The 23,532-nt window shown below is 41.1% G+C and overlaps 1 protein-coding gene, 1 non-coding gene and 1 pseudogene across 2 annotated transcripts; 2 read left to right on the forward strand and 1 right to left on the reverse strand.

The window, feature by feature from the left end:
* Positions 1 to 10,907: 10,907 nt before the first annotated feature.
* LOC121794481 lies at positions 10,908 to 12,879 on the reverse strand. Its single transcript, XM_042192693.1, has 5 exons — positions 12,659 to 12,879; positions 12,180 to 12,568; positions 11,770 to 12,132; positions 11,349 to 11,691; positions 10,908 to 11,205 (listed from the first exon to the last, which is right to left on the reverse strand). The coding sequence occupies exons 1-5, from the start codon at positions 12,877 to 12,879 to the stop codon at positions 10,908 to 10,910; spliced, it is 1,614 nt and encodes a 537-aa protein (XP_042048627.1).
* On the forward strand, positions 12,203 to 12,309 carry LOC121758061. Its single transcript, XR_006041318.1, has one exon. It is a non-coding gene; the product is annotated as a small nucleolar RNA R71 (small nucleolar RNA).
* Positions 12,880 to 18,813: 5,934 nt separating the features above from the next.
* On the forward strand, positions 18,814 to 22,345 carry LOC121795734 (annotated as a pseudogene).
* The last annotated feature ends 1,187 nt before the right edge of the window (positions 22,346 to 23,532 follow it).

Genomic DNA, 23,532 nt, shown 5'->3' on the forward strand with positions numbered 1-23,532 from the left:
CCCCCCTCCCACTTCATTTTAGCTTTTCCTCAAGCGAACTTGATGAAGTGGAAAACAGGGTAGTTAGTGTCAAAACAGGAAAATAAAACTTCTCACACTTAGACAATGCAATGGGCTAAGTGGAAGAAGGCAAAACAAAACATATGGAAAACACAAACATATCAAACAAGGAAACAAACTTCTCACACTTAGACCAGGCACTGAGGTAAGTGGGAGAAGAACACATTATAAAAAAAACATAAGCATGTAAATAGGTGATTAGAAACATAGTAAAAAACAAACCTCTCACACTTAGACCATGTAGTGGGCTAAGTGGGAGAAGATCACACAGTGGAATAAACAGGCATATATACCAGCAAACAGAAGCATGCTCAAGCAGAAAACATAAAACTAAACCAGAAATTAAAAATTACTTGGTTCGTCTAGTTTTAGTGTTTCTTCTGGCTCCCTTGGGAGCCAGACTGTAGTGCCAGCTTGACCCTCTTGGCCGACGATGAGGAAGGCTTCTCAATGGGTGGTTGGCTGGCGGTGGTGGTGGTGGTCTTCCTTTTCCTGACTGTTTTGATAGGGGTGGTGTCTGGGATAACATCTGGACTAGCTCCATGTGGCTGGTTCTCTCTTGAAGTAGAGGCGGCGGATATAAGCTGTTTGGCAACTTGATTGTTATTCTCGGCCAGGGTGGTCATCCTCTTAATAAGAGAGAGGGCCTTGGTCATGTTCTCAGTCTGGAGCTCAAGAAACGCCAATTGCTTATCATTAGCTTCGCCAAATTTGCGAAGCATGTACTCTATGATCCTCTGCCAATTTTCTTCAGTGGCCTCTGGCCTCGTCTCGGTAGGGTGTGGTCTCTCTTCAGAAGGAGTCTTCCTCCCCTCAGCCTCCACAGGCTCATTATCTTCTTCGCTTTCAACTTCTTCATTTTCTTCCTCTGCTTGCCCATCCTCGCAAAACACCAGTGCAGCCCCCTTTCTCTTGACAATGCCAATGTTAATGAAATAGGTCAGGTCAAACCATTCTGGATCCTCACACATCGAGATGGAGGATTTAGGAATTGTTAACCTTGACATTATATTCCTTATCAGATATGCCCCAAGTAGATGGCAGGCATACAAGTGACGGACATGATGGTGGGCTATTTTGTGGCATGAGTGGGTCAGCCAATAGCCCAAATGAACCTTAACTTCATTGAGCATGTACCACATGAAATATAATTCAATCGTGGTGATCGTGGTGTTTGATTGGATAAGGAGGTTGTGGGCCAAAAAGACATGCGCCATCCTCAGAACGGGGTCAGCAATCTCCTCCCCTGTCGACACTCTAGTTTTAAACGGATCTGCACCTTCGGCTCCTATCAGGTACCACGCTTCCTCTGCGTCGAACTCCTCAGTGTTCTTGGGTTGGCCAATCTCCCGCAAAGACCACTCTCCTATCCTATCCTCCTCGGTACTCTGCAGTCCCAATCTCAATGAACACTCTCTAAGGGTCATAACCATTTCCTGATTAAACACTCTGAAGCAGATGGATTCCTTGTCCATGTCGGTAGTGTACTCAAAGTGGAAGGACGTGAAGAACTCATTCGCAAGGTTAACTGGCACCTCACATGGTGCGTGTTCCAACAGTCATTCGAACCTGATAGCTCTGATGTATTCAAGGAATTGTTCCTTAACTCCTATCATCCGCAGGGAAGGATAATGTATCTTTCTCCCTGACTTAGCTGGCCTTGCCTCCGATACTCTTCCGGCACAATTCTTTCTCAACTTCGGGTCCTTGAAATAAACCATAGCCTCCAGCAGCTTTTGGTTTACTTCGACTTCCATCCTTTCATACGCTCTTGCCTTCTGTTCGTCCTTCCTCTCGCTCTCGCCTTCCTCTTCTTGGTAGTGGGCCATTTTAGTAAGATTGGTAGCGAGTTCTCGGATCACTACACCCAGTGACGCCTGCCTTGGCTTCCTGTTCTTGATGGGGATCGCCAACTGCTTCCCTTTCTTTTTCTTTATGCCGCTTCTCTCTTCACGGCCGCCAAGACTGCGGCCTCCTCTCGCAAGCTCATGAGCTTCTCTCTCTCCAACCCCCTTTATGTACGGAAGCTCCTTCTAACTGCCCTCTCATCAAGGGTCTACTCGTCATTGTCTGATCCCTCTTCGTCCACGTCCACTACCTCCAGTTTTTTTTTACAAATTTCTCCTCTACCGGTTCTTGTACGATTTCCGTTTCTGGTTCTTCGGCCTCCTCACATTCTTCACCACTTCCTTCTCCTTCTCGGCTATTCCCTTCCTCGCCGGGTTCCACCTCCTCCTTATAGTTGTCGGGAATTTTGGCGGATTCTGTCGCAGGGGAAGTTCTGAGCAGTCAACAGTGCTGTGAGGGGTTGTGCCGCTGCTAGCTCCGTCTGGACCGCTGCTCCGATTGCAATGGGAATAGGAGTAGGTTGTTCCTCCTCATCTTTAAATTTCTTGGCTAGTTGAGCGAAAACTTCACTCATTTTACCGGCGGGGCTAAATTTCCCCATTGCGTGTTCAATGATACTCGGGTACACATTACCCACGGACGTCTCCGTTGGCTGGGATGCACCGTCAGCCGGCAACACCATTGATTAAGAGGTTGGGGGTGTCATAGCCTTTGGTCGAGGAGTAGAGGGGATCTTCCGTACCCTGAGTTTGGTTGAGGGTTTCTGGGACTAGCTGGAAGCAAATATGACTTGTCCATCGTCGGCGGTGGAGAACGGCTTCGCCTGAAACTGAGGGAAAGGAAATTAGGAATTTTCAGAGTTGAGAGTGATAAGGGTTTGCTAAAAAAAGGTTATAGAGATGGAGATGTGTGATAAATAGAGGTGGGGGAGAAGAGGGAACAGTCGCTATAATGTCAGCAACCGTTCGCCTCCTTGCGCCAAATTTGAATTTCAAAATTTTCCCAACTTCCTCCCTTTTTTACCTCTTCCGGTTAAAAACAAAATTGCATAGTAATTTTCTCTCTCTCACTTATTCTGTCAATTTCATACTTTAAAATGAAAGAAACAAATTAAAAAGATTTTCTGGAGATCTGGTCGAGGATTTTCAAGATTCTAAAATATTGCGTTGAAATTAAGACTCTCTCCAGATACATCCAAAAATTCGAATCTTTCTCTTCTTTTTTTATTATTAGTCGTGGACAACTCTCGGGATCCACTTGATCCAGTGTCTTACCCATGCATGTGTATTGAGTTGAGCAAGCGAATCTCAAGAATTGTTCAACGACTATTTATCTACTTGATTAAGCTGAATATGCGTAATGGAATTTATCCCACTGCGCATACCACATATTTATTCACCATTATCCCATTTAGATGGATCATTAAGAAAAAGCTATAGACTAGGATACTTCCCTGAAACTTTAAAATTCCCAGGAGGTGGTGGTTCAATTCACTTGTAGGTTGATCCTTGCTTTTCTGAGCTTGACTGATATCGATTCTAGCAAAGACTGGAAGAGTAGTACTTTCTTCCCCGCTTGTCGCCATCGCACCCTTGTGCTCATTAGCAGCAGCTTCCTTCCCTCTTCACAGTCATTCATCCTTTGGTCTCCATTGCCATTTTTACAGTTAACTGGATCAAGTGATTCTAAATTTTCTTCCAACTTGATCAGTTCAGAGGTCGGCAAACCGTTCTGGGAATGAGTCTCAACTGGAGATCCTGAAATAATTTTTCTTCTAGCGGTTCTGCCTGTCCACCGACCTTTCTGAGGGTGCATCACCAGCATGATTGCCCATTTTTTCGTATGATTCTTGTAAGTTCCCTGAACTTTCCTCTTTTCCTTGGGACGTAATCCAGGGTCAGAAGGATTTCCAACCTTAAGTGGATCATGCCACGGCTCCGGCTGCTCACAATAGATTAATCTCGCACCTCCAGTTTTAGACCTCTCATCTTTCAGCTTTGGTCCTTTTCCTCCGTAACACCCATCCGGTTTGTCTATCATTGGAGGTGGTCTCACTACCGGTGCATTCTCTCCTTCCACTCCGGATACAAATCTCTCACCTTTCTCATCAAGTACGTGTATTGTTCTTGCTTGGTGGTAAAATAATGTAGCACCGAGTCCCACACAACGCTTGATGACTTCTTCTTCCTTTTCCCTTGATGTTTCATCATTAAGAAAAATTAGATGGCTCTCACCTAATCTCTAAACTAAAAATCCTAATCACTAAACTAAAAATTAGAAAAATATCACCTAAAACTAACACTCCTTCGTTTTCAAGTCCTGACGTGGTAGATGGCTATCGCCCCAAGAACACGAAGTAAGTTCCTAAACAAAACAAAAAGAAATATCAAACAAAATAAAACAAAAATAAAACTACTAAGTCGTAAACAACCTATTACTTCCCCGGCAACGGCGCCAAAACTTGATGCGTATTTTAGAGTATCTTGTTTGGTTTACACAATATATCAAGTTTACCTAATTAACTCTAATAATACTACAATACTACAAGATTACAGTGTCGTAGTAGTATTTCAAGTGTCGATCCACAGGGAGGCGAAAGATTATTTACACTTAAAAGCATACAAAAACATGTAAAGATTTGACTTTTTATTTTGGAAGTTTGTGACAAAATAAAGGTATAAATTAACTAGAGAAAGTCGTTTCAAATGGGAAAACATGTCACTCCAAGTTGCTCACTAGATTTTTATTGTTCTACACCTTTAACAATGAAATATATGAAGGGATTAAAACATCAACCTAATCACATACACTAAACATGTACACGATGAGTAGATCACAATTAGCTGAACACATAACCTATGAACCAATTTTCAATGTCTATAAACTCCTGCGGAAGCGCAGGAGAAATAAAAATCTACTATAATCACCTACTAAATTAACTATCAAATTATCCTCTGAACAATTCTAATTAAATAGCTTACCAACAATTAAATATTCCTAAACTATGTTAAAGAGACAATAGCAAAGGAAAGAACAACACTACATTATTAGCCAAAAACATAGTGTATAAACATTGAGCACATTGTTGGTAACAAAAACATGAACTCAATGGTGTAGAAACATCCATACAAAGCCTAGATTACAACTTGGAGCGACATAGAGAGTTTATCCTAAACACATGGTGGAATTTGCAATAAAAACCATAGGAATCATGCTCTCGTTAAGTTGAATTGGGATGTGGAGACGGATCGTCGGAATGTTGGCCGGAATTTCTTCTTTCTCTTCTTCCTCCTCTTTCTCTCTTTTCCTCTCTTTTTCCGTCTAAATCTCTCCAAAACTGCCTCAAAACTATTTGAAAACTGAATTTGGAGGTTACTGCGTCTTCGTACCCGACCTGGTGCATTATTGGGCATAAAATTCACCTGGCCGGGTGGCCAATTTTGAGGACTTGCTAGAATTTTCGTATTCTGAACATCGTACCCGGGCGGGTGGAATTATTAGGCATAAAATACACCCGGCCGGGTGCCTCATTTTGAGAGCTTTCTGGACTCGCGACGCTAACTGGGCAGTCTGTCAAATTGGGCATTTTGCACCACTTTTTCACCATCCGAGCTCATTCCTTGTTTCGTTTCACCATTCATTCCTCTTCCTACACCATAACACATACTTTTGCAAGCATCAAACTATATAAATCACGTAAAGTTAGGGGAATAAAAATGTACAATTTGATTCGCATCAAATACCCTCAAACTTATTTGCATAAAACACAAAACTTTAAAGCTCAACTCACAAAAGTTTTTCAAAAGTTTTCATAAGAGCGAATCACGTAGGGACGTGAATGACAAAATCTCAACCTCCAACATTTCCAATCAAAATTTTCCACTCTCAAGAACCATCACTCATCCACCTTGAAATTCAAGTCAAGGTGCACTTCAAAGTAAGTTGAAGCATAAGATCCTACAACTCAAACCGTCGTCATTGACTCGTCAAGCAATACTTATCATATAGACCCGCAGATTTCAAATCAAACTTCTTTAACTCTACCAAGCCATTTACAAAACACCCATAATGCATTAACAATAAAGTCCAAGGTCTTTATTCAAAGGTAGTTATGGGGCTAGGGATGAGGTAGGATAAATATGGATAGTAGCTCAAGAACTACATATTTGAGTGCCAAATTCTTCATTCCTACAACTTCCTTCCAAAGAACCAAACAATACACCTTTTACAACTCACACTTTCACACTACCCCAAACTTGAGATCTTTTCTAGATAAGATTACATCTTTACAAAGCAATGGAAGTTCTAACTTTTTTCACTTTTTTTCTCTTTTTTTATTCTTTTTCAAGGCCTCGACTTTTGCAATTTGAAGACCGTCTTTTTCCTTACAAAGAACTTCATTCTCCACACTTATACATTACATCAAATCTGAAAAATCTCTAAACTCTGATAAAACACCACCCAACACTCACAACATAATCAAGAAAGCTCAACTTATATTTAGCACCCAAATAGTAGTAAGGTTTTTTTTATGGGGCTAAAATGAGGCTTATTTTAGTAGCTATGTGATTGGCTAAGTGTTTGCACAAAACAATGGGGATTAAGCTCAAGGTGGCTTATAGGGGATCATTTGTTGGACTAGCATGTGAATATTTGTCCATGGAGTTCATCCTAGTACCTTATCGTCCTTTATCATTAACACATATGAATGCAAGCACGCAACTCAATAAAGCAAATCAATCCAAGGTAATTTTTACAAGACATGTGACTTTTATACTCTCCTTAACTGAAGATATCGGTTGTAGTCACAAAATGCTCTTTCAAATAAATCAATGCACAAATTTCATCCATCCTAAGCTTCAAAGATCAAGTAAAATCAAGCAAGATTTCCCAACCAGAAAGCCGAAGATAAAGCATGCACCCGTCAGTTACATTGATTCAAAACACCTTTAGCATAAAATAAACACCCAAAAACATGCATCATGCATAAGATCATTCAAACTCAAACAACCCCCCCCCCCAAAACTTGAATGCTTCATTGTCCTCAATGCAAGCAAAGAAGAGCATAAAAAGTAAAAGGATAGAAGACTCCCCCAAACTTGGCATGAAATCCGTAGCATACGGGTGAGAGGGCGGGTGTATCTTCAATTGTAGGTGTGATCTCTCATAAGCTCCCATGTGCTCCTACAAAACAAAACAAAACAACACAAAACAAAACAAAACATAAAGAAACACTCAATTCAAAATAAATGCTAGAGGAAAGAATTGAGCAAACAAAACCTCCAACATATGAAAATAAAAAAAAAATAAAATAAATAAAAACTTGGATTGTCTCCCAATCAGCGCCTTTGTTTATAGTCGTTGGCTCGACCTTCTTCAACATTGGGTCGACACTTGTGAATCTTGTAGTGCGACTGCCTCCCTTTGCTCCTTCAAAATATCTCCACCTAGATAAACCTTCAGCCGCTGACCATTCACCTTCCACACATCATTGGACTTAGGATCACGAACATCCACTGCACCATAAGGATACACCTTATGCACCACAAACGGACCCCACCATCTTGACTTGAGTTTTCCCGGGAAAAGCTTCAACCGAGAATTGTACAATAGGACCAGTTGTCCTTCGACGAAGTTTGATGGTTGCATCATGAATCTTCTTTGCACGCTCCTTGTAGAGATCAACACTCTCATAAGCATTTAGCCTAAACTTATCCATGACATTCAACTCAAGCATCCTCTTGTTAGTTGTTGAATCATAATCAAAATTCAACATTTGCAAAGCCCAAAACGCTTTATGCTCAAGCTCAACCGGCAAATGACATGCCTTTCCAAATACCATCTTGTAAGGGGAAGTTCCAATAGGAGCTTTATAAGTCGTTCGATACGCCCACAAGGCATCATCTAGATTTTGAGACCAATCTTTTCGAGACGGCTTCACTACCTTTTCAAGTACTCTTTTAATCTCACGATTGGAAACTTCCACTTGACCACTTGTTTGGGGATGATAAGGGGTAACAACTTTATGTTGAACACCATACTTTCCAAGAAGGTTTGCAAACAACTTATTGAAAAAATGAGTACCTCCATCATTAATGATAGCTCGAGGTCTTCCAAAGCAGTTGAAGATATGAGACTTGATGAATCTCAACACCACTTTAGCATCATTGGTAGGCAATGCTTCAGCCTCTACCCACTTAGAAACGTAGTCCACTGCGACTAAGATATATTGCTTCCCATTAGACTTGGGAAAAGGCCCCATGAAATCTAATCCCCAAACATCAAAGAGTTTCACCTCATGGATATTGTTCATCGGCATTTCATTCCTCCAAGAGATATTCCCGGTTCTTTGGAAACTGCCACATCTCTCCACATAGGCTTTAGCATCCTTGAAGATAGATGGCTAAAAGAATCCGGATTTGAGCACTTTAAATGCAGTCCAGCGTGCTCCAAAGTGGCCACCATATTCTGAATCATGACATGCAGATAAAATCTGAAGGTGTTCATGTTCTCCTACACACCTTCGAATCACTCCATCGCTACCAAGACGAAATAGAAAAGTGTCGTCCCAAACATACATGCGAGTGTCACTCAAAAACTTCTTCTTTTGGTTAGAAGACAACCCTTCCGGTGACAAGGTAGTTTGTTAAGTCAGCAAACCATGGCACATATGTTTCCCGAGCACTCACTTGAAACACTTGCTCATCGGGAAATTTCTCATTGATTTTTCTCCTTTTCGCATCTTCTGTCTCCTCCACACCATCAAGTCTAGATAGATGATCGGCAACCAAGTTCTCGGATCCTTTCTTGTCTTTAATTTCAACATCAAACTCTTGTAGAAGTAGGATCCATCTCACCAAACACGGTTTTGCATCTTTCTTAGTCATGAGATATCTTATAGCCGAATGATCTGTGTATACCACTACACTTTTGCCAAGCAAATAAGCACGAAACTTGTCAAAAGCATAAACTACAGCAAGCATTTCTTTTTCAGTTGTTGTGTAGTTCATTTGAGCTTCATTAAGAACCTTACTAGCATAGTAGATGGTGTGAAAGACTTTGTTCTTCCTTTGTCCCAAAACAGCTACTACAACAAAATCCAAGGCATCACACATTAATTCAAAAGGCATACTCCAATCTGGTGTGATGATGATGGGAGCCTCAACTAACTTGCTTTTCAACAACTCAAGAGCTGCAAGACATTCATCATTGAAGATAAACTTGGCATCTTTTTCCATTAAATTGCAAAGGGGTTTAGCAATCCTAGGAAAATCTTTGATAAACCTACTATAGAACCCGGCATTGCCAAGGAAACTACGAATGCCCTTCACATTTGTTGGAGGTGGCAATTTTGAGATCACACCAATCTTTGCCTTATCCATCTCCAAGCCTTTTTCTGATACTTTATGACCAAACACAATTCCTTCATTCACCATAAATTGACATTTTTTCCAATTCAAAACAAGGTTTGACTCTTCACATCTTTGCAAGACCCGACCAAAATTGTGCAGGCAGCGGTCAAAAGAAGAACCAAACACGGAAAAATCGTCCATGAATATCTCCATTATATCCTCATTCATGTCAGTAAAAATTTCCATCATACACTGCTGAAAAGTAGTCGCCGCATTACAAAGGCCAACGGCATCCTACGGAATATATACGTGCCAATGGGACAAGTGAAGGTCGTCTTGTGTTGATCTTCTAGGGCTATTGTGATTTGATTGTACCCCGAGTATACATCAAGAAAACAATAGGGAGAATAACCTACAATTCTATCAAGCAATTGATCCATGAATGGCAATGGGAAATGATCTTTCCTTGTTGCTTTGTTCAATTTCCGATAATCCATGCAAACTCGCTATGAATTTACCAATCTTGTTGCCATCACTTCATTCTTCTCATTTATCTTCACGGTTATTCCCCCCTTCTTGGGTACACATTGAACAGGACTCACCCATTGGCTGTCAGAAATTGCATAGATCATACCAAAATCCAACAACTTCTTCACCTCATTTTCAACAACCTCTTGCATAATAGGATTTAGCCTCCTTTGCTTGTCTCTCACTGGTTTAGCTTCATCTTCCATGAGAATTTTGTGCATACAAACTGTAGGGCTAATTCATTTGATGTCTGCAATTGACCATCCTAGAGCTTGCTTATGAAGCTTCAAAAGCTCTATCAATTTTGACTACTCTTCATTATTCAACAAAGCCGACACGACAACCGGGAGTGTCTCATTCTCACCTAAATACATACTTGAGATTTGATGAGAGAGCTTTCAATTCAAGCTTAGGTGGGACTTCAATAGAAGGTCTCAAATCTACCAAACAAGCATTTACAACCTTGCTTATTTCCTCTTCATAATTCTCCTCTTCTTTGAAGTCAGCTTTCATTAGGGAACCAAAATCTTATTCCAAACTCCCTTCATCAAAGACACTATCTTCCTTTTGCACCGAACAACAACTCTTCTCAAAGATGCATCAATCAAGAACATAAACTCTAAAGCATGCCTTAGCATCACTTGGATGCTTCATCACTTTATCTACATTGATAGTCACTTGTTCACCATTAATTATAAAAGTGACGGAGTTATCTTTTGTGCCAAGAAGCATATCTCCAGTGGCTAGAAAAGGCCGCCCAAAGAGAATATGCACTTCCTTATCTTCCGGCATATCTAAGACAATGAAGTCGACAGGGATGATGAGCTTGTATACTTTCACTAACACAGCCTCTACAATCACAGTTGGCTTCACAATCGAGTGATCAGCCAATTGAAGAGCTATGTCTATGGGCTCAATTCTCTTCTCCAATCCAATAGCACGAGCAGTTTTCAATGCCATGAGAGATATTCCTGACCTTGGTCTAAAAGGCATTTTGTGAAGATGGTATCACCAATTTCACAAGGAATCACACATCCCCCCCGGATCACTTTTCTTTCTTGGCATCATTCCCATGATTAATTGTGAGCAATTCATGTTCGGCGGGACAATTCCCTCATCTTAAAGCTTCTCCTTGTTCGCTATCATATCTTTGAAAAACTTGGAGAATTTAGGGAAATTGGTAAAGAGATCAACCAAAGAGACATCCACATTTACCTTCCTAATCACATTCATCATCCATTCGAAGCTCTTCTCTTTGGGAACTCTCTTCCTCCTCTTTGGTGGATACAGTAGAGGTGGAATGTGATCGGGGAAATTGAACATGCTCTTGGGATCTTGTGCTGGACTTAAAGTAACCTTCTTCTCTGAACTCATGTTTGCTTCTTCTATCTTCTTTCCTTTTTCTTCAACTGATAGTCTTCCATAAGATTAAGATTGCATACCAATTATCTTGCCGCCGGATGTAGCCCCTTCTTGACCATGTTGTGCCTTCTGCACTAACTCGGGACTTCCCTTACACACCTCGTCCGCCCCTGCGTGCGAGGAGTGCAAGCCTAATACCTCATCCGCCCCTGTGTGTGAGATGCCGGAATAGAATCTAAATTCTTTCCACTTCTAAGAGTAACCACTTTACATTGCTCATTAACATTTGGATTTGTGACTGTGGTACTTGGGATATATCCTTGAGTCCTTGTTTGCGCAGCTGATGCAATTTGGGCTATCATCTTCTCTAAATTCTTCATTATAGCATCTATATGGCCAAACTTCTCATTCACTTTTTCTTTAAACTGGTCATTCTCCTTTTGATTCTTTGTCATGAAGGAGTAGATCTGTGCAACTTGATCATCACTAGATAACTTCTTCTCATACCCCGAAGGTTGGATATTGCTCATCCATTGATTTCCTGCAGTTTTGCTAGAACCAGCTTGATTCCAATTTGTTTGTTGAGGCCTCCAATTCTGCTGATTTCCTTACTGGTTACCTTGGTTAAAACCTTGACGGTTACCAATATAATTTACATCCTCCACTGGTGCTCCTTGCAAACTTGGACATTGATCTGTATAATGTCCTCCTTGGCATACTCCACACTTCATCGCAGGTGCAGCTTGGGGTTGAGGAGTCAATTGCAAGGATTTCACAACTTTTGTCATTGAAGATATTTGAGTACTAAAATCAACCATTTGAGCCTCTATAGCTGAAACTCTTTCAGATTCCTTGGTAGCACCAAATGTATTTCCTACGGTCACCTCCCTTGGATTATGCCAATTCCTCTGATTGTTCGCCAATCTCTGAAAGTGCGCTCTCACTTCATCATGGGTCAAATCGTCCAAGTTCCCGCTTAAGCCTGTAGTCACCAACCATGTGCCTTCATGATTAAGTCCCTTGTAGAACTCAAGAGATCATGCCTCGGAGCTAGTCCATGGCTTGGGCATTTCCTTAACAAATCTGTAAATCTCTTCAAAGCTTCGGCAAATGACTCATCATATTTTTGCCAGAATGAAGTGATTTCTTCCCTCAACTTTTCTATCTTCATTGGAGAATTGTACTCCAAGAGAAACTTCGACTTCAACTCTTCAAAAGTTGCAATGTTGTAGTCCGGCAGTGAGTCATACCATTCCCTTGCTTTCTCTCTCAATGAGAAAGGGAACAAAGCCCTCTTGATCCGATGATGCTCCACATTTGGCGGTCTGTGAGAGTTTGTCAACTCATAGAAGGCATTCAAATGGCTCATTGGATCTTCATCATCATGACCATGGAAAAGATTTCCCCCATTCACCAAACTGATGTAGTGAGGTAGAATGTTGACATTGTCATTTGCATAGGCAAACTCCCCCGGGTGTTCAACTCCCGATCAAAGGATATCTCCAAACCTTCCCACAGGTGGTGGGGCATCATTGTACTCATTCCTAGCCATCGATTCTGCTTCTGATTCTATCCAACTATTACTTTCTGAACATGAGCTGAATACCGGATTCTCTCTAACAGGACTTTGATAACCAGGATAAATCTCAATCTCTGGACCTCTCGACCCTCTCTTTCTTTGATAACAGAGTAATCCGAACGGCGGTGTACCCTGTGATCTTGTGTGCATTCACAAATTTTTGTTTTTTTATTACTAAACCTGCACAACAGAAAAAAAAAAACCAAACACATACACAAAATATATTTCACTACTACCGAAATCGAAACCCCTCGACAACTTTGGGGTAAGTTCCTATAAAACGTGTGTGCTTGAGTGTAAACTAAAAATCCTAATCATTAAACTAAAAATTAGAAAAATATCACCTAAAACAAACACTCCTTCTTCTTCAAGTCCTGACGTGGTAGATGGCTATCACCCCCAAGAACAAGAAGTAAGTTCCTAAACAAAACAAAAAGAAATATCAAACAAAATAAAACAAAAATAAAACTACTAAGTAGTAAACAACCTATTGCTTCCCCGGCAACGGCGCCAAAACTTGATGCGTATTTTAAAGTATCTTGTCTGGTTTACACAATATATCAAGTTTACCTAATTAACTCTAATAATACTACAATACTGCAAGATTACAGTGTCGTAGTAGTATTTCAAGTGTCGATCCACAGGGAGACGAAAGATTATTTACACTTAAAAGCATACAAAAACATGTAAAGATTTGATTTTTGATTTTGAAAGTTTGTGACAAAATAAAGCTATAAATTAACTAGAGAAAGTCTTTTCAAACGGGAAAACATGTCACTCCGAGTTGCTCACTAGATTTGTATTGTTCTACACCTTTAACAATGAAACGTATGAAGGGATTAAAACATCAACCTAATCAGATACACTGAACATGTACACGATGAGTAGTTCACAATTAGCTGAATACATAACCTATGAACCAATTTTCAATGTCTATAAACTCCTGCGGAAGCGCAGGAGAAATAAACATCTACTATAATCACCTACTTAATCCACTATCAAATTATCATTTGGACAATTCTAATTCAATAGCATACCAACAATTAAACAATCCTAAACTATGTTAAAGAGACAATAGCAAAGGAAAGAACAACACTACATTATTAGCAAAAAACATAGTGTATAAACATTGAGCACATTGTTCGTAACAAAACACATGAATTCAATAGTGTAGAAACATCCATACAAAGCCTAGATTACAAGTTAGAGCGACATGGAGAGTTTATCCTAAACACATGGTGGAATTTGCAATAAAAACCATAGGAATCGTGCTCTCGTTGAGTGGAATTGGGATGTGGAGACAGATCGTCGGAATGTTGGCCGGAATTTCTTCCTTCTCTTCTTCTTCCTCTCTTTCTCTCTTTTCCTCTCTTTTTCCGTCCAAATCTCTCCGAATTCTCTCCAAAACTGCCTCAAAACTATTTGAAAACTGAATTCGGAGGTTACTGCGTCTTTGTGATTGATTTTGAAGACTTGCTGGTCGGGTGCATAAAATAACATCATTGGGCATAAAATTCACCCGGTCGGGTGGACAATTTTGAAGACTTGCTAGCCGGGTGCATTATTGGGCATAAAATTCACCCGGTCGGGTGGACAATTTTGAAGACTTGCTAGAATTTTGTATTATGAACATTGTACCCGGCCGGGTGGAATTATTAGGCATAAAATACACCCGGCCGAGTGCCTCATTTTGAGAGCTTTCTGGACTTACGACGCAAACTGGGCAGTCTGTAAAATTGGGCAGTCTATCAAATTGGGCATTTTGCAAGACTTTTTCACCATCCGAGCTTCATTCCTTGTTTCGTTTCACCATTCATTCTTCTTCCTACACCATAAAACATACTTTTGCAAGCATCAAACTATATAAATCATGCAAAGTTATGGGAATAAAACTGTACAATTTGATTCACATCAGCTAGCATCCGAGTTAGTTGGCGGAATGGGAGGTGGTTTGGATTTGACAGTGTTTGGTTCCACTTCTTTCTCTGTTTGCCTCCTGGGGAAAATAAAAGACAACGAAAAGTTTATTTACAAAATTTACACTAATCTTCTTAAACAAAACCTGAAACGCTCCGCTCATCAATGTATTCCTCTACCCTAGTTGCCCCTTTTGTCCACAACAGCGGGTAAGGCAATTGATCCACATAGATAAGGACTTCGACTCTTTGTTGTTGTCTCCCTGAGCTATCCCTGTCTTCAAACTGAAATCAAAAGAAAGAAAAGAAAATATTAACAATATTTACACCAAAGTATCTTGCAACAAATGTATGATGAACGTCATCCTCCCCGGCAATGGCGCCATTTGAAAGCTCTTTTTAGTGATTGATATGTTTATCTCTCGTAGTTGTTTTCTGAGTTCTCCTGTCGTTGTGGACTGATCAAATCGGGAGATCAAACTTATCCAGTTGATCGATGGATGTCTTCACCTGCAGAAGCCTATGAATGGATCCAATCAATGGATGTCTTCACCTGCAGTAAGCTGAAATCATATCAGCAAATTCACTTCGTAAAAACATTTAGGTTTGATAACAGCAAGGAAACGTAAAACCAAAGTAGCAAAACTTAAAAACAACAGATTGTATCTTCGCCCCTTCTCGGGACGGTGTTACACAGCTTCAAACTTCAAAATAAACTACCACCCCACTAAAACTAAAAACCAGAACCCAAGTGTGTGTGTGACGGAAATCAGGGATATGAAGTGCAGTGAGCTACCATTTCCGCCCTAGAAGAGAGCTGAATTCTAAATGTATCTCTGTATGTGTGTCTCCCCTTTACTCGCGCTTGGCTTCCTATTTATAGAGAGGCGTAGGGCTCTGATCCCTAGGGTACTGTCCTCTCTAAATGTCGTTCCTGCCCTTGGCTTTTGGAGGTCTTTAGCTCCATCTTCTATGTGAGTACTCTTGCTGGCTCCATTTAATTCTGACTTGATCCACTCAGCACAGCAATTTTGACTTCACTCCTCCTAATCCGTCTATCCACCCAATTGATCCGTGCAGCTTTTGATTATGGCGAATTCCACACACACCTGGCTCACTATTGTATGTTAGCTTATAGTTAATTCTGACTTGATCCACTCAGCACAACAGTTTTGACTTCACTCCTCTTGATCCGTCTATCCGCCCAATTGATCCGTGCAGCTTTTGATTATGGCGAATTTCACACACACCTAACTCACTATTGTACGTTAGCTTAAAGAAATGGGTGTAGTTTATCATAGAACAAATGCATGAAACGAGCCTCATCACTTCTATATGAAGGAGGAAATTACAAATAAACTCCGATAGAAAGGAGGAAATTACAACAGGGCTCGAACTCGACACCTCATACAATAATGTCTAAGCTCATTGCCACTAGGACAAAGACTCTGGACATAATAATAAAATTCCACGTTGAAATACCAAAATTTGTCGACAATTGAGTTTGCTAACTAGTTGTTAGTTTTTTTTTTTACTATGGGTTATTGGAAAAAAAATTAATTTCAATTTTTTATATGTACCCTTTGTATAATCTTGGTGGATGACAAATTTTTAATACAAATTTGATAAAATAAGATGATGAAAATAGAAAGAGATTAATTTTCATAATTTAAAGGAAAATTGCTATTTAAGTGAGTATAATTTTTGATTGACTATTGGTCAATCCCATAACTTATAAAATTTGTTTATTAAATCACAATTTTGTGTACATTTCTCAATTATCCAATACAATTCAAATTTTAGTAAAATTTATTGTGACTTTTGTACATTTCGTCATTATATCCTCACCAATTAAATAATAATTATAAAATTGATTATTATAATATAGAACAATGCTAAAATTAAGTTACCAAGAAATATGATTTAAATAACAAATTTCTTTAAAATTTAATTATATTATGAGATAATTGAAAAATATATAAAAATTATTTAATTACTTTTTTTAAGTTATTGGATAAACAGAAATAAACTAAAAATTATGATTTAAATGAGTCTAATGACGACTTTTGAATTACACAATATAGATGTAAATACAAAAGGTTGTTATTTCAATGAATTTATTTCTCAAATCAATTGATCGGTTTAATTTGAATGTTGAGCTTGAGCCGCCTCTGTTAGGCCATCCGCAATGGGCGGACGATGGCACGCCCGATGGCAAGCATCGTCCGCGCCATTCATCGTCCGCCCTCACTGTGGGTGTGTGGCATAGGCCGCGGACGATAGTCGCGGCCTATGCTTCGGGCGCGACTTAAACTGCGGACGATGGCCATCGTCCGCGCCATCGTCCGCTCCATTGCGGACGTCGCGGACGATGGCCATCGTCCGCGACATCGTCCGCCCCATTGTGAAGGTCGCGGACGATGGCACGTGGTTTCGTTTTTTATATAAATCACGTTTCTCATTCAGTTGTGCATACGAACATATCGACTATCTCTCAACATATTCTCTCTCAACATCCAACGAAAATGAATCCCGACGAAGACACCAATAGTTCTAGTTCGTTTGATTCCGGTCGTTCGATTGACGAAGCATTAGATGCAGCCGTTGAAGAGGCCATGGCGGCATGCTATTCGCAAATGCAGCGCGAGAAGGCGGCGGCTGCAGCGGCGGCTGAGCAAGTCCATCGTCCTATTTGACATAGGACGTATGTCCGAAGCAACCACGAGGAAGCTCACAGGCGTCTGGTTGAAGACTATTTTGCCGATCAACCACGTTGGGGCCCGACTGTGTTCCGCCGCCGGTTTCGAATGTCGAGGTACCTTTTTTTCAACATTGTCCGTACATTGTCTTCACGTGAAGAATACTTCACGTTTCGGGAGGACGGCATCGGGAAACCCGGCCTTACACCATTGCAAAAGTGCCCGACTGCTATTCGTCAGTTGGCATACGGCACCATGGCGGACCTTTTTGACGAGTAGCTCCACTGTGGGGTGACTACAGGCCGCGAGTGTCTGAAGTACTTTTGTCGGGGGATAGTAGAGGCCTATGGCGACACATATTTGCCAAGCCGACAGCCACTGATTGCCAGGGTCTGATGCAGATGCACGAGAGGGCGCACGGGTTTCCTGGGATGCTCGGGAGCATCGACTGTATGCATTGGCAGTGGAAGAACTGTCCGACGGCGTGGAGAGGCCAATTCACAAGTGGATACAAGGGCAGCCACCCGACGATGATCCTCGAAGCCGTCGCTGACTATCGGCTTTGGATCTGGCATGCTTACTTCGGCGTAGCCGGGTCGAACAACGACATCAACGTCCTCAACTCGTCCACCCTCTTCACCGACCAATGTAACGGCAACGGCCCGGCCATAGAGTTCACTGCCAACAGACGCCAATACCATATGGGGTACTACTTGGCCGACGGCATCTACCCACGGTGGCCAATTTTCCTAAAGATGGTCAGCTGCCCGATTGGTGAGAAGAGGGTTTTATTTGCGCAAAAGCAAGAGGCGGCGCGGAAGGATGTAGAGCGGGCATTTGGGGTGCTCCAATCACGGTGGGCAATTGTGAAAGGGCCGGCTTGTTTCTGGTACAAGGAAGTCATCGCCGATGTCATATATGCGTGCATAATCATGCACAACATGATAGTCGAGAGTGAAGGCGGAAGCATCACCGATTGGAATGACGACGACTGTGCATCTAGCTCTGCCGGCACATCAACCGAGACACCCGATAGAGGGTTACTGTTAGGTTTCGATGAGGTTTTATCTAGGCAGGCCTCAATGCGCAACCAACAGGAGCATGCGCAGCTCATGAGCGACATGATTGAAGAAGTGTGGGCTCGTAACCGCCGTCGCTGAGTTTGCATTTTTTATTATTTCGCATTGTAATGTATTAATTTTTAATAAATGAATGAAGTTTTTAAAATTCGTATTTTAAATGTATTTTAGGTTTTTTTTTTAATTCATATGTATTTTGTAAATATTACAAAATTGATTATGTGGCGCGCCATAAGGCGCGCCTTAGGGCGCCCCACTGCAGGTGGAGAAGGAGGAGGATAAAAATGCTGACGTGGCGCGCTATATGGCGCACCTTAGGGCGCCTCACTGCTGATGGTCCTAAACCTAGAATTTGGTTGTTGAAACTCGAAACCCCATCTCTGTAAATATAAATGTAATAACGTAGACTCTCACTGTCACTTCCAAAACTCTCGCAACAATGGCGGCTTCGAACCTCCTCTCACAGCCTCCAACACTTCCGAGCACCAAACACCTCAAGCTCTTTTCAACCCCCCTCGCCACAAGCCTCATCTCCCCCTTCAAATTGAAGCCCCTTTCAGCATCTCTCAGAGCCCGCCCTCCCAGGGCAGTCCTGTCTACGCCGGAGCCCAAAACCCACAAATTGGAGCACTGTTTTAGGAAATCGGGAGATGGATTCCTGTACTGCGAAGGGGTTAAGGTCGAACAAGTCATGGAAGTCGCCGAGAAAAGGCCATTCTACTTGTACAGCAAGCCGCAGATTAAGCGGAATGTCGAGGCCTACAAAGAAGCGTTGGAGGGCTTGAATTCCATCATCGGCTACGCGATTAAGGCCAATAATAATCTCAAAATCTTGGAGCTTTTGCAGAGCTTGGGGTGTGGAGCTGTTTTGGTTAGTGGAAATGAGCTTAGGCTAGCGCTCCAAGCTGGCTTTGATCCTACCAGGTATATACAATGTCAAGTTTCATCGTCGTTCCATCATTTTCTTATCGATTTATTCTTCAATTCAGTTTAAATAGATGAGCTTTGATCTGAGTGCATTTGCAATCATTAATCTGATTAGGGTTTAGGTTTCAGTTTGTTCATTTGCTTTAGAGCTTTGGATTTGCCCGTTATTTGCAAATAGAGTGAAGTACCTACACCTAATTACCGATGCTTACTAAACTCACATTTCTCTTCCTAAATGTATAATTTTTCACTACCATTATGTATCAAAAGAATAAGAGCAGAGGTTAATTCGTTTGTGCTGCATATAGTATTGTTTAGTTCGTCGTTCTACCTAGTTTTAGAGCATACATTCCTTTGTGGCGCAGGTGTGTCTTTAATGGGAATGGAAAGATCTTGGAGGATCTAGTCTTGGCTGCCCAAGCAGGTGTTTTCGTGAACATTGACAGTGAATTTGATTTGGAGAATATAGTGGCTGCTGCAAGAATTTCTGGGAAGAAGGTTAATGTGCTCCTGCGCATCAATCCGGATGTTGATCCTCAGGTATTCAGATGCTTGGACATCTAATTTTGAATATAACCTTGCAAGTGTTGCTTAAAATCGATGTGTTCATTTGAGTTATTGCTTGATTATCAAAGTTACTTCCCTTTTTTATGGATAAGAATAAGAATATGTAAATTGTAAAAAGAGTAATGGCATGATAATTTTATTGATGGTTGGATCTAAGTTTCTGCTGCAGATTACCTCACTAGCATTTATATCTTTCATTCATATTAAAGTTTCATTCACCATCCAGATCCTCACTATCACTGTACCTCTCTCTTGAAGAAATGCTATAGATCTTAAATTTAACTGCTTGGCCTAGATCATCGTCGACTTGTTACATCCCACATGATCATGATTCGATGCTTTAAACTTGATTCTTACCCTAGACCTAGTAGTTGTTTCTCTTATAATTTGACGTGACTCGTGAGATGTGATTTTGGTTGTCTATGCAAATAATCAGAACGATCATGTAATTTTAGCTTACTTAATCTTCAGTTGTAATGCATTACTTATTACTTACGTAAAGCTTTCTTTTCCTCTTTTATTATTTTTGCATGGAAAAGTTGTAGCTTATACTGCTGTTTGTGTACCTAGGATTAACATACGCTGATTGTGTGTTATAGGTCCATCCTTATGTTGCAACGGGAAACAAGAACTCCAAGTTTGGTATCAGAAATGAGAAGTTGCAGTGGTTTTTAGATGCTGTGAAGTCACACCCCAACGAACTGAAACTTGTCGGGGCCCATTGTCATCTTGGTTCTACTATTACAAAGGTGCCTTTACCTTTTGTCCATTGCAAAGCTTGCATTTCTAACTATTTTTAGTCTATGATATAATTATATCTATTTTTCCCTTTGAAATATCGTGGTTTGGATGCAATGCTATCCTTGAAAGCAAGCCCTATCTATAGTTATTTTCTCCTTGGTTCTCTGTTTTGTAAATGTTGGGATTAATATGTTGTAATTTGTGAGTTAACTGATTCTCCAGGTAGACATTTTTAGGGACGCAGCAGTTTTGATGGTGAACTACATAGATGAGATCCGATCCCAAGGTTTTGAAATAGATTACTTGAACATTGGAGGTGGGCTTGGGATAGACTATTATCATACTGGAGCTGTCCTTCCGACTCCAAGAGACCTAATTGACACTGTAAGTAATCATAACTGCTAATGTCAATATTCAGATTCCTTTAAGTCGTAAGTGTCATTCTGCTTGTATTAGATAGTAATTTCTTTAGTTGCTCATATTTGCCTTTTCACGAACGTTTGTTTCCACTTCCGAAACCCTTGCATTTTCAGTATATTTGGTAGATAAGCGCCTTTTCGTTTTGCTTGTGTACATGTCTTTTTTGTATATTAATCTTTTTTTTCTGTACATGTTTGCTTGAACTCTAAATTCAATAAGTGTCGTGCCATTTACTTGATCAACATGTAAGATTACTTGTTTTGCAGGTACGTGAATTGGTTCTTTCATGAAATCTCAATCTCATAATTGAACCTGGAAGATCGCTCATTGCTAACACTTGCTGCTTTGTCAATCGTGTCACTGGAGTGAAAACCAATGGAACAAAAAATTTTGTCGTGATTGATGGGAGCATGGCTGAGCTTATTCGACCTAGTTTATATGGAGCTTATCAGGTGAGGTTTAGTGCTTTAATTCTACAAAATATACATGTTTCCGAAAATGTATAAATGGCACCCTATTAAAGTTCTCTTTTTTCTGGACTAGTAACTCACTGCTTCACTTGTCATTGCAGCACATAGAGCTGGTTTCACCTTCACCTCCGAATGCTGAGGTCTCGACATTTGATATAGTCGGTCCTGTTTGTGAGTCTGCTGATTTCTTGGGAAAGGATAGGGAACTACCCACGCCAACTAAGGTAGAATGTAATGTTATCTCTCCATATGAAATATGGCAGTACCAATCACCTCTTGTCTCAAACAGTTCGATTTGTGGCTTTTAGGGTGCTGGGTTGGTAGTTCATGATGCTGGTGCCTACTGCATGAGCATGGCTTCCACTTACAATCTCAAAATGCGACCTCCGGAATATTGGGTTCGTATTTTCACTTAACACTCATTCTAAACACAGTCAGTCGCTTAACTAGAAAAACTACACTCAGTCTTCTACTAATAAATATCAAATGCTCCCCTCTCGTTATATTCCCACCTTGATGACACAAGAAGTACTGATTCATAAACCGGATACTGAAACTGAGCTCGTTTTCTAGGTTGAAGAGGACAGATCAGTATCCAAGATCCGACACGGGGAGACATTTGAAGACCATTTAAGATTATTTGAGGGACTTTAGATTGTTTCTGGTGTCCGTTGTCTCAGCATAGAGGTAAGCGTCTTGGACGCTGGTCAAATTTGGTTTCGGCTCGCTGTCTGTATCTGACTATTGTATCTCAGAATATTCTGTTGGCTGAATAAAAATCAGACTTTTGTTTTCCAGATTCTTCTTATTCGCTGCATATATTCTAGCAAATCCATTTCCCAGTCCATTGTTTAACAATATCTTTGACTGATCATGAGGCCATCCGCAACGCCGTCTCTTATCCGCCTCTTAACCGTATCATCTTTTAACTATTTATGGCCCCACTGTACTTTTCACTCAATCTCTTAACTAAGAGACAACACCTGCAACCCTCCGTCTCTTATCCGTCTCTTAACCATCTCATCCCTTAACTATTCATTCAATTTCATTTTTTTTATTTCCAACAATTTCAATTAATAAAAAACACACTTCATTAAATAAAATAAAAATACAACTTAAAATGCAAAAAATTAAAAAAAAAAACACATAATTAAAATCCTAAAAAAAATTACATAATTTAAAATACAATTTTATAGAAATTAAAAAAACTATTCCGCCGGTGAATCATCCCCCGAAGGCGGTGGCGGTGCACTCAAGCTACCTGGAGGCGGAATACCAATTTGTCTTGTCATATACTCAATTCCGGCAAGATGAGCTTGATATTGTGGAGGCGTCATGCGGGAAGTGTTCGCCATCGTGGCGGTCAAGTACATGGACAATAGGGTGTTCGAGTCCGAGCCCGCCTGGCTTGATTCGCCTCGGCCCCTCCTCCCTCTAGCCGCCTTCGCCGCCTTGGTCCCTTGCAGCCGACGGCGCCCACGGGAGGACCCCCCTGCATCGGTGGCCGTGCCCTCAACCTCCTGTGAGGCAAACTCTTGTGCGGCGCTGGACTGGACACCGCCAGACCACCTTTCCTCGTCTCTGACCACCTCCCAAACATCGACATGTTTGAATTCTTTGTCGTTGTCGTCAAAAAAGACTCGCAAAGTCGCTCTCAGAATGTCGGCTCCACTGGCTCCGCTTTGGTAATTCGCCGCTTCATTCTTGTAGATCTCGCAAAATTTTTTGACTTCTCGGTCGACTCGGTCAAAATGACTGCAGAGCATCTTAAATGTGCGGCGGCAGGACCCCTTTGGCTTAATCTCGTTGTAGGCGGTGACCTTTTTCCCAAAAACACTTACGGGTTTGTTGCTTTCCGACGATGGGATCGTACGAGACGCTGACCCAGACGTTGTACAGAGCCATCGTGTCCTTGCAGCTGTATGGATGACGGCCTACATCCTCCTCCTCCTTGGCCGCCTCCTCCTCTTCCTCCACGGCGTCG

Source organism: Salvia splendens, chromosome 1 (genome assembly GCF_004379255.2).
Source record: "Salvia splendens isolate huo1 chromosome 1, SspV2, whole genome shotgun sequence".
Taxonomy (NCBI): domain Eukaryota; kingdom Viridiplantae; phylum Streptophyta; class Magnoliopsida; order Lamiales; family Lamiaceae; genus Salvia; species Salvia splendens.

Excerpts from the sequence above, each read along its gene's own strand:
- LOC121794481 (XM_042192693.1), bottom strand. The coding sequence starts at position 12,879 with ATGCACACAAGATCACAGGGTACACCGCCGTTCGGATTACTCTGTTAT. Across the intron at positions 12,569-12,658 it reads GCCCCACCACCTGTGGGAAG|TTTGGTGAATGGGGGAAATC; the intron begins GTTTGGAGATAT and ends TCACTACATCAG. Across the intron at positions 11,692-11,769 it reads CCGTCAAGGTTTTAACCAAG|GAAATCAATGGATGAGCAAT; the intron begins GTAACCAGTAAG and ends GCAAAACTGCAG.